General features: G+C 45.7%; 1 protein-coding gene and 1 long non-coding RNA gene across 2 annotated transcripts; both read right to left on the reverse strand.

Moving 5' to 3' along the window:
- Window positions 1-2,400: 2,400 nt before the first annotated feature.
- Window positions 2,401-4,322, reverse strand: LOC117079886. The gene is made up of 2 exons (XR_004435644.1): window positions 4,272-4,322; window positions 2,401-2,448 (listed from the first exon to the last, which is right to left on the reverse strand). It is a non-coding gene; the product is annotated as an uncharacterized LOC117079886 (long non-coding RNA).
- A 975-nt stretch (window positions 4,323-5,297) lies between these two features.
- LOC117081340 (olfactory receptor 2AT4-like) lies at window positions 5,298-6,720 on the reverse strand (the record flags this gene model as incomplete). The annotated part of the gene is given in 2 exon segments (XM_033207147.1): window positions 5,298-6,269; window positions 6,700-6,720. Coding segments are annotated over 2 exon segments (993 nt in total), but the record flags the coding sequence as incomplete, so codon positions are not given.
- Between the last annotated feature and the right edge of the window lie 4,986 nt (window positions 6,721-11,706).

Below are 11,706 nucleotides of genomic sequence, written 5' to 3' on the forward strand. Positions count from 1 at the left end.
TTGAAAACCCTAATGCCTACTACAATCATCATATTATCTCAGCTCAGTGAAGTCTTGACTCCTAGGTTTGGTAGCCCAAGACCAAGACAGCTGGTTCATTTTCTTTTTTTGGTTTTGTTTTTTTTTGAGACGGAGTCTTGCTCTGTGGCCCAGGTTGGAGTGTAGTGGCGCGATCTCAGCTCACTGCAAGCTCCGCCTCCCGGGTTCCCGCCATTCTCCCGCCTCAGCCTCCGAGTAGCTGGGACTACAGGCGCCACCGCCAGGCCCGGCTAGTTTTTTTTTGTATTTTTAGTAGAGACGGGGTTTCACTGTGTTAGCCAGGATGGTCTCGATCTCCTGACCTCGTGATCCACCTGCCTCGGCCTCCCAAAGTGCTGAGATTACAGGCTTGAGCCACCGCGCCCGGCCTGCTGGTTCATTTTCAAATCAGACAGGCTGTGTGGTTTTGGAATCAAGTATACTCAGTGACTAGCTGTCAAGTTAACTGTTGAGGGTCATTGAGGGGGCCCAAGAGTGAGGCACCTCTCTTCCCCACTTCAGTTCTGAACGAACTGTGGGTCTGAACAAAAGCATCAGCAGAGGGCATGTAAATATCACTAGGTTGAAGGACATGGCATATATCCGAGAGCATGGGACTTCTTCAAACGAAACTCCAAAATTAGAGCGATTCCTGCCCAGCCCTAGGCATTTTAGAACCACCCCAAATATCCCTGTGTGAGAAAAAGTCTCTATAAAATGCCCAAATGGAGGAGCAGAGGAGCATGTAAGGGCAGAGGCGAGGGAGAAGAGAGAAGTTATGCTAAGCTTATTCAGATTAGTCTTCCCAAGCAGACTTTAGGTTAAGTCATCCTAAATGTCCCAGGATACTGTGGCCAATGGGACCAGTCAAAAGCTTTCTGTGAACTGAATTCCCTCCACATGGAAGAAACATCAGGAAGAATTCATTTCCTCAGTGCTGGCCATTTCTTTTTGAGCTATTCAGTACTTGTATATGGGGGATGCTGTAACTTGTTGGTTGACTAAGGGTTTTTTATTTTAGTTGTTCTCAGTGCTATTGAGGAATCAACTGAATTATTTCAGGTACTTGTTGCTACAATAGGAGAGAAATATCACTATGTTGGTAAAAGAAGGGTTTTACATTTCAAATCTCTTCTGGGAGCATTGTTGACATATGGACAGATTTAATTGTACATAGATAAGACATACATAACAAATGTTCCATTTTGTTCCCCAACCCATTCTTTCTGCTTTGGGAGAAAGAGCTAACCTTGCAACTGGTTGTGTTTCACATTGGGAAATTGACATGTATAACTGCCTAATGGCTGAGTATTTTGGGGGGGTTTCAATGAGTACTTCTTGGTCATAGTAAAGAATATGGCAAAGGAAGCTTGGAAATCTTATCAGGCAAGACAGAGAGACAGTTCTGAAGTCTGAGACAATCTATCATTAAACCTAAGGTTACAGTTTTGCCCAAATTTACTCCCAGTCATTGTAATATTCCAGGAGGACTACTGTTTTATAGGACAAGAGATCTGTGTTTGAGTATTGGCTTTGGCATTGACTTGCTGTGTGACATTGGGCAAGTGTTATGAGCCTCAGTTTTCATAACTATAAAATGGGAAGGGTAAAACTAGATGATCTGTTTTTTTCAGCCCTAATATTCTGGGACTCCTCATTCTAACCAAAAGGTTCTCAAATGTCTCCCAGTGATGATGGGAGTGAAAACCATTCCGCTCCCTGTGAAACACTATGATACAACCAACATTTCACTCTGTCATTCTCATGAGGCATAAGCTCCCTTGTACAGGATCTTATTGTGCATGGACCATATAAAATTACAACCAAGAATACATATGTAATTGAAAAGGAAAGTTTGGCTGGGCGTGGTGGCTCACGCCTGTAATCCCAGCACTTTGGGAGGATGAGGCAGGTGGATCACCTGAGGTCAGGAGTTCGAGACCAGCCTAGCCAACATAGTGAAACCCTGTCTCTACTAAAAATACAAAAATTAGCCAGGCGTGGTGGTGCGTGCCTGTAATCCCAGCTACTAGGGAGGCTGAGGCAGGAGAATTGCTTGAATCTGGGAAGCGGAGATTGCAGTGATTTGAGATTGCACCACTGCACTCCAACCTGGGCAACAGAATGAGACTGCATCTCAAAAAAAAAAAAAGTGGGGGGGGAAGGAAAATTTTAACTAATTGGCTTTCCACATATTCTTTTTTTTTTTTTTTTTTTTTTGACAGGGTCTCACTTTGTCCCCCAGGTTGGAGTGCGGTGGCATGATCTCGGCTTGTTGCAACTTCCACCTCCAGGGCTCAAGCAATTCTCCTACCTCAGCCTCCTGAGTAGCTGGGACTACAGGCACGTGCTGCCATGCCCGGCTAATTTTTGTATTTTTTATAGAGACGGGGTTTCACCATGTGCCCAGGCTCCTCTCCAACTCCTCAGCTCAGGTGGTCTACTCATCTCAACCTCTTCCACATTTTCCAATTAATATATATTTGATATTTATGTATTCCTATCTCCACCACTAACATGTTATATAGCATATCCTAACAGATGTAATTCTGGCTAAGAGAGTGTTCTGGAAGGAAATGAAGAGACTGGTTATTTGGTCTGTCCTACCATGGCATCAAACTATTAAGAGTGACAGTCAGATGTTTCCACTTCATGCAGAAATCTGTTTATGATACTTGGGTTAATTCCTTAACGGATACATTAAAAAGCTAATTTGGAGTTTAGCTTGGGAATAATTGAACCCAAACTCTGAACTGAGAATTATATGTAGTTTATTATACTATTGACATAAACATAAAACTATGCCACAAAACCTAAAGGAAATACTAATTGCAATTTACAGCCAGGCGCCTGGAATCCTAGCATTTTGGTACGCCAAGGTGGGAGGATGGCTGGAGGCCATGAGTTCAAGACCAGCCTGGACAACATAAAGAGACCCCATCTCTACAAAAATAAAAATAAGAAAATTAGCCAGGCATGGTGGTGCATGCCTGTGGTTCCAGCTACGTGGGAGGCTGAGATGGGAAGGTCAGTTGAGCCCAGGAGTTTGAGGTTACAATGAGCTATAATCACACCCCTGTACTCAAGCCTGGGTGATAGAGTGAGACCCTGTCTCGAATAATATAATAATAATAATTGCAATTTCCTGTAAGAACGACCAAGAATCCATGGCTCTAACTAAGAAAGTCTTTGATCTTAGACTCGCCTGTGTTCCTCATCTCTCACAGAGTCTGGTTCTACAGATGTCATAGGCTTGTTGCTCATGGGTCTGCAGGATGTCATTTCCTCATATGAATACCCTTATTAATGGAGTTTGTGAAAAATTCTCATTTCTTATCCACTTTTTCAGGGTCCGGCTAAGTGCCGAGGCTTTCTCGCAGATTTACTTCCCTACAAGATGCACCACAGAGTGCCAGCTTCCTGCTGTGTGCTCTCTTGGCAATGTTGTTCCTTTCTGCCTGATTGGGACACACTGCAGCTCTGTCCATCCTCACTCTGATCCTTGTGTGATTTCTAAGAAGAAATGAGATTTAAACTCCTTTAGCAGTGTAGCAGGACAAGCCGCCGCCAAAATTCCTTAGACACCAGATTAAAGAAGGAAGAGGTTTATTCGGCTGGAAGTGTCAACAGACTTGTGTCTTAAGAGCTGAGCTCCTTGAAAAAGAAATTCTTGGCCTTTTTAAAGGCTTACAATTCTAAGGGGTCCAGGTGAAAAGGTCGTGATAAATCGAGCAAGCATGGGGAACGTGACTGGGGGCTACGTGCATCAGCTAATAGAACAGAAAGTTTTGCAATGCTTTTTCATACAATGTCTGGAATTTAAAGATAACACAACTAGTTTAGGTCAGGGGCTGATGTTATTACTATTAATTTTTTAACTCCTAGGGCTGGGTGGTGGTGGTGCCAAGGTTGTCTGGCTATTTATCTTACTTTTGTTTCTTTCCAACTTTTTGCTTTCTCTCTTTCCTCCTGTCTTGTGAACTAGGCAAGGTGGAGGGGAGGAAGGCAGCAGGAGTAGTAGTGGCCTCTTTTTTTTTTTTGAGATGGAGTTTTGCTCATGTTGCTCAGGCTGGAGTGCAGTGGCGCAATCTCAGTTCACTGCAACCTCCACCTCCCAGTTCAAGCGATTCTCCTGTCTCAGACTCCTGAGTAGCTGGGGTTAAAGGTGCCTACCACCACACCCAGCTAGTTTTTGTATTTTTACTAGAGATGGGGTTTCACCATGTTGGCCAGGCTAGTCTCAAATTCCTGACCTCGAGTGATCTGCCCACCTCGGCCTCCCAAAGTGCTGAGATTACAAGCGTGAGCCACCGTGCCTGGTCATAAGCATCCTATCTTGATGGTCATTCAAACTAAAGATGAATCCTTCCAACTGGGCAGGAACATGGACAGTGTTACCACTCCCTGGCTGGAGCAGCTAGTGGTTACCAGATCTTTCCAAGCTCCCCAACCCTCCACTGCCCATGTTGCTGATACATGAGTACTTGCTAACAAATAAGTGACACTCAATGCCAAAAATATAAGAACTTACAGGAGAAAATGTTAACATTGAATGAAATGCTAACTTCTGAGCTCCTTCAACCCCTTGTGCTTTTCTTTGTCCTATCACCAGATGTTTTTTTCTCTCTGGGTCTGACTCCTACTCTCAACTATAGATGCCTCCAGGGAAACAATTTGTGTCTGGTTCATTTCTGTCTCTAGCACCCAATAAGAATTTTTATGAATGACTGAATGATAAAATTTTATTCATTACATTAATGACGGATGAAAATTGTGAAGCCGGCCAAGCGTGGTGGCTCACGCATGTAATCCCAGCACTTTGGGAGGCCAAGGTGGGCAGATCACCTGAGGTCAGGAGGTCAAGACCAGCCTGGCCAAGATGGTGAAACCCCATCTCAATTAAAAACACAAAAATTAACTGGGTGTAGTGGCGGGTGCCTGTAATCCCAACTACTCGGGAGGCTGAGGCAGGAGAATCACTTGAACCCAAGAGGCAGAGTTTTCAGTGAGCCAAGATCGCGCCGCTACACTCCAGTCTGGGCGACAGAGTGAGACTCTGTCTCAAAAAAAAAAAAAAAAAAAAAAAAAAAAAAAAAAGAAAAGAAAAGAAAAGAAAAGAAAAGAAAAGAAAATTGTGAAGTCTTCAATTATTCTACAGTACTATTGGGAAAACTTCCTGATCCAGTATTTGAGAACCAGACTGTAGCTGTCTGCTCAACTAAACAAAACCAAATTAGATTGCTGTAATTCATTTAAAAATATTTATTGAGTTGTTCTTCTTAGCTAGGTGCTGTCACTGGTATCCTGGGAGCTGAATTAGTTGGATCTAGGGATCTAGGGCCCCCAGAACACCCTGGCTCCTGGGGATATGTGATCTTGGTGATGGCTGCTTTGACATCCCTGTTCCTCAGCATGCAGATGAGAACAGGTGTGAGAATGGCATGGCATATACAGGGAGGGAAGGAGGTATTAAAAAAAAAAAAGAAGAAGAAGAAGAGAATGGCATGTACTACATTGCCCATGATGTGGAAGTTGAGGGGCAGGTCAGCCCTGTAGGCCACATAGGCTATGGCAATGGATGAGTAGTAGGTGCCCACCACCAGGAGTTGGGAGCCACAGGTGGAGAAGGCTTTGGAGTGCCCTTCTCAAGAGTTGATGTGAAGCACTGAGGCCAGGATGTGGGAATAGGAGAGAAGCACCAGGAGAAGGGGGAGGAAGGACACCACCATGGCGATGCAGAAGCCCATGAGGGTGTGGGGGGTGGTATCAGAGCAGGAGGCCTGGACCACAGCCAAGTGGTCGCAGAAGCAGTGGTAGATGCAGGCAATGCTGTCAAATGCCATCTGGGAGGTCTGTACCACTGCTGGGATGTGCAGAAGGAGGGCAGTGAGCCAGGCACTGGTTGCAAAAACAGCGTTGGTCTGTGGGGTCATGAGGACAGGGTAGTGCAGTGAGCAGCAGGTAGCCACATAGCAGTCATAGGCCATGACCACCAGGGTGAAGGCTTCTGAGCAGGAGAAGTTGTGGAACAGGTACATCTGAAGGAAGCAGGCAGGGAAGCTGAGGAAGTGGTCCCCAAGCAAGAATAGGGACAGCATCTTGGGGATGGTGACTGTAATGGAGAGGACGTCCAGGGCTGAGAGGTTTATCAGGAAGAAGTACATGGGCTTGTGGAGGCTGGGCTCTGCCATCACAACAACCAGGATAAGGGCATCACCCACCAGGATAAGCAGATAGATTAAGAAGAAAATCAAGGCCAGGCGTGGTGGCTCACACCTGTAATCCCAGAACTTTGGGAGGCCAAGGCAGGCAGATCATTTGAGGCCAGGAGTTCAATACCAGCCTGGCCAACATTGTAAAAGCCCATCTGTACTAAAAATACAAAAATTAGTCAGGCATAGTGGCAGGTGCCTGTAATCCCAGCTACTCCAGAGGCTGAGGTGGGAGGATTGCTTGAACCCAGGAGGCAGAGGTTGCAGTGAGCAGAGATTGTGCCATTACACTCCAGCCTGGGCAACAAGAGCGAAACTCCATCAAAAAAAAAAAAAAAAGAAGAAAGAAAGAGAGAGAGAAGAAGGAAGGAAGGAAAGAAAGAAAGAAGGAAAGAAAGAAAAGAAAGAAAGAAAGAAGAAGAAGAAGAAGAAAAGAAAGAGAAAGAGGAAGGAAGGAAAGAAAAGAAAAGAAGAAAAGAGGAAAGAAGAAAGAAAATCACAAAGATGGGGGTTGGAGGAAGAGGGACTCTGGCAGAGAGGGAATGCTGACCAGGCAGAAGACAGGCTAGGAGTCCTCTGATCCATTACAGGTTGTGGCCCCCACAGTGGGTCAAAGCTGAATGCCTGTAGATACACACTGGGAACATCTGAAAACCAGAACAATCAAGGAAACATTCACTAGAACATGTATCTTTTTCCTTTCCAACTATGGATCTCAGTCCCAACACTTTCTTTGTGCCAGGAGTTGTATTGCACAATTAAGATTCCTGGAGTGGTGAGACATCTAACAGCAATGGCAGAAAGAGCTGGTCCTGTTTTGGGGGGAAGAGAGGTAGACACAAACACCTAAGAACTGTCAAAGAGAAGGAGCAACACTTACAAAGAACTGGGACCACTGTTAGCAGCTTCAGGGGCCCAGAGATCAGTCCCACATATGGAAGAAGTTTCTTACCATTAGAATGACCCCATAATGAAGGCCGGGCGCGGTGGGCTTATGCCTGTAATCCCAGGACTTTGGGAGGCCAAGGCGGGCAGATCACCAGAGTTCAGGAGTTTGAAAACCAGCCTAGACAACATGGTAAAACCCTGTCTCTACTAAAAATACAAAAATTAGCCGGGTGTGGTGGCACATGCCTGTAGTCCCAGCTACTCAGGAGGCTGAGGCAGAATAACTTGAATTCCAGAGGTGGAGTTTGCAGTGAGCTGAGATTGCACCACTGCACTCCAGTCTGGGCAACAGAGTGAGACCCTGAAAAAAAAAAAGAAAAAGAAAGAGAGAGAGAGAGAGAGAGAAAGGAAGGAAGGAAGGAAGAGAGAGAGAGAGAGAAAGAAAGAGAAAGAAAGAAAGAAAGAAAGAAAGAGAGAGAGAGAGAGAGAGAGGAAGGAAGGAAGGAAGGAAGGAAGGAGGAAGGAAGGAAGGACCAAAAAAAAAAAGACTCCATAAGGCAAAAACAGGCTTGATAATTAGTGAAGTCCATGTAACTAGAGGTTGCAAGGCCGAGGTCTTTGCCTGGAATGCTACAGAGATTTAATATTTGGATAGCAGCTAGATTCCTTTAAGTAACTTTCTAACCCTAGATTCATTGCTTCTAAAAATAATAATAATAACATAAATGAATCACATGAATAAGATTGTAGCCAGGCATGGTGGCTCACACCTGTAATCCCAACACTTTTGGAGGCTAAAGCCAGAGGATCGCTTGAGGCCAGGAGTTTGAGACCAGCCAGGCAACACAGGAAGATCCCTTTTCTACAAAAAGTCAAAAAAGTTAGTCAGGCATTGTGACATGCACCCGTAATCGTAACTACTCCAGATGTTAAGGTAAGCATAGTAGTGTGAGGCTACAGTAAGCCATGATCACGCCACTGCTCTCCAAGCTGGGCAGCAGACCAAGACCTTATCTTACAAAAATTAAAAAATAAGATTGCAATGTTGGTGGGCAAATTTAACCTATTGGAGAGAAAAAATCTGAGAGGCATCTGCTTGTGTTCAAGTGCCAATTAAAAAATCAAGTAGCTCTTTTATTAGTTCGAGTAGCTCCTTTAAGGATGTCTGGTTTTTAGCCCAGTTCCCACTAGCACAGGTGAAGTAATCTTCTAGGTATGGTAATGTTGATGAATACACTTACCAGGTTTTGCCCACTCTAAGCACCAGAATCTTGACTGTAGTCATTTGACATAAGCCCATCCGGTCCAGCTATGCCTGCATGATTCCTGAATGGGGTTCTTTATCTCGGGACCTTGTGAAGACAGCAGAATCACTGGTTGCGAGTGAGTAAAGCTAAACCCTGGAGTGAAAACTATGTCATTTATTCTAAGGTTCCCCTGACACTGTGTTCCTCTGAGTCTGGAGGATTGTCAGGGGCCACTGATAAAGACTCCTAGCTCATGAACTCTAGGGAGCTGCTGGGAAACCTTCTTTGGGGATAACCGAAACAATGGCTTCTGTGGTGCTCTGGATTCCATTCCTCTTCTATGCCCCGCTCCATTCTCATCTCACTCTATCTGGGACGGAATGTTATGTCTGAATCAGTGCCCTTTGTTTTAGTCTCTCCATTTCTATTCACATGAGAATTCCTTTTCTGTGATATCTTTCTCTTTAGTGGCTTCCTCCAAGAAGCACTACAAAATGTTGTCTGCTTACCCCAGAAATAGCTTCCTTTTCTGTGTGCCTGTGCAGGCGCTTGCTCTCTGTCTAACCTGGGTGCCTAGGATCTGTCTTTGTATCCTTTCTCTTTGTCGTATCATACGGTGACCAACCATATTGATTTGCCCTGAACTGTCCTGGTTTTAGTACTGAAAGTCCGATGTCCTGTGAAACTCCTCTGTTGGTCACTTTCAGAGGGCAGAGACATTGTATATGCCTTTGATAGAAAAAGTTATTTCCTGAATGGAACCCAAGTTGAAAATAAATTCACTCCCTGTCAAGATAAAGCAGACCTGGGTTGGGTGCGGTGGCTCAAGCCTGTAATCCCAACATTTTGGGAAGTCGAGGCAGATGGATCACCTGAGATCAAGAGTTCAAGACCAGCTTGGCCAACATAGCGAGACCCTGTTTCTATAAAAAATAAAAATAATTTTAAAATACATTTTTTTTAAAGCTGAAAGGAAAGCTGACCTTGGTCAAGGCTACACAGAGAGCTAGTGGCAGAGCCACGCCAGAAGCCAGATGCCTGCTTCCTGTTCAGGGCTCCCAGGTGTCCTCTATGGGAGGGTCCCTGAAGCTTGCCCGTCTGGCAGCCCAGACAATGCTGGGAGCTATCCATGTTCACATCTGCTTCCCTCACCAGACTACGGGTTCCCTGGGGCCTGGGATGTGTTCTGACCCCTCTTTTACAAAACCAGCATATCAGTGGGGTCTGGGCACCTGGCTTCCCAGTTTTCCACAGGCAGACTGGACCATGACTGTCCTGACAACCTCAGGGCTTCCTGTCCAGTGCTGCTACAGAATCAGACAACACTGGGCTCTATAAAGAGCTCCTAGTCCAGCTCCTGTATTGCTGCTGATAGGCAGGGGGAGGCCCAGAGCGGGTTCTGACCCAGCCACAGTCACACAGATGGTAAACCAGCAGCATAGCCTGCCCACCCGGAATGCTCTAAATCAGAGCACAAAGAGTTTGGCTCAGATCCCTTCTCTTAGAGCCCCTCTCCTAGCGGGATGAGGGTCCCTAGTGCCCACCTCCCCAAACACTGTCTTCCCAGAGCCTAGCCCCTCCTTGACTATGACAGGCTTTGGGCATTTCACTTTCAGCTTTCATACCAGAGACCTCTGCAGGTCGGCCCAGCTCATCTGCCCAACCCAGGCCATGCCAGCTGCTCCTTCCTCTCCCCAAGCCAGTGCTGCCTCAGTGGGAAGAACCAGGTTGGAGCTGAGCCTATCCCATTAAACCCCCAAGCTCTACCCCTTCTTGGCCTGCTGAGGCCTTGACCCCCAGAGGTTCCCTTTTACTGGGGCCCTGAATAATATTTTCTGGAGACCCCCATGTGGCTGGTTAGCAGTTACCATGGGCTTTGCTGATAATTAGAACAACAAGATTAATAGTGCTCAGTGGGACACAGAACTTTATGGTCTATGAGGACTTTCCCACGTATGGAGCAACTATTGGTATCCACATGTGACGGATGAGGAAACAAGCTCAGAGGTGAAAGGGATTGCCCAAAGTCACACAGCAATCCAAAGACAAGGCAGATTTCCTAACTCTCACTCCAGCCTCTGCACCAACTAATGACACAAATGAAAAAGTTTGTGAAAATTTTCCGTGTAAATGTAAAATGCTGTGCTATTGGCTGCTGGGATCCTTCAAGTGTATTGAAGCTGGAGGAACAAGCGTGACAGAACAGAGAGCCACCCAGTCTCCCAAATCCGCACTCTTGCCCTCTCTTGCTCACTCTTAATCGTTCTTAGAGGCTGATATGGCTTGGCTCTGTGTCCCCACCCAAATCTCATCTTGAATTGTACTCCCACAATTCCAATGTGTTGTGGGAGGGACTCAGTGGGAGACAATTGAATCATGGAGGTGGCTTCCCCCATACTGTTCTCTTGGTAGTGAACAAGTCTCACGAGATCTGATGATTTTATCAGGGGTTTCCGCTTTCGCATCTTCCTCATTCTCTCTTTGCCTGCTACCATTCATGTAAGACGGGACTTGCTCTGCCTTGCCTTCTGCCATGATTGTGTGACTTCCCCAGCCAAGTGGAACTGTAAGTCCAATAAACCTCTTCCTTTTATAAATTGCCCAGTCTCAGATATGTCTTTATCAGCATTGTGAAAAAGGACTAATACAGTCAATTGGTGCCAATTGAGTGGGGCATTGCTGAAAAGATACCCAAAAATGGGGAAGCAACTTTGGAACTGGGTAACAAGCTCAGGTTGGAACAGTTTGGAGTGCTTAGAAGAAGTGTAGTCTTGAGTATGTCTTTATCAGCAGTGTGAAAATGGACTAATACAGAGGCCTTATAATTCTAAGCCCAACCTCCTCGAGGGAGCCTTCTGTGACTTCATCTTCCTCCAGACTCCAGTGCTCTTTCTCTCCTCTGGATTGACCAGGACTGGCTGCCAATGCCGCCATTTTAAAGATTAGGATAGCTGAGGCTCATTCTTCATTCCACATTGAATGAGGTTGGCTTTGCACTGGGTGCGCGGTCACAGGCAATTGACACAGTCTAGTGGGGTAGCCAGTCAAAACCTTGTCCAAACCTTGTCCATCATATCCACTGTGATCTCTGCTACTGTAGAGCTGAAGGGCCCAGAGGAGGAAATGAAGCCGACTCGCATCATGGAAGACATCTCTTAAATGGGTCATAAATTTCAAACAGATGAATAGAGTGCAGGCCACAAAGGAGGGGGTAAACAAAGTCATGAAGTGTAGAAAAAGCAGGAGATGTGTTAGAAGGGAGATAGAAGTTGGTTTGGGCTGCAATATAGAAAGAGAGACTGGGAGTCTCCAAAGATGAGGCTAAAGAGGTTGGCAGGGGC

The sequence above is a fragment of the Trachypithecus francoisi genome, unplaced genomic scaffold, assembly GCF_009764315.1.
Source record: "Trachypithecus francoisi isolate TF-2019V2 unplaced genomic scaffold, Tfra_2.0 Lachesis_group8, whole genome shotgun sequence".
NCBI classification, from domain to species: Eukaryota; Metazoa; Chordata; class Mammalia; order Primates; family Cercopithecidae; genus Trachypithecus; species Trachypithecus francoisi.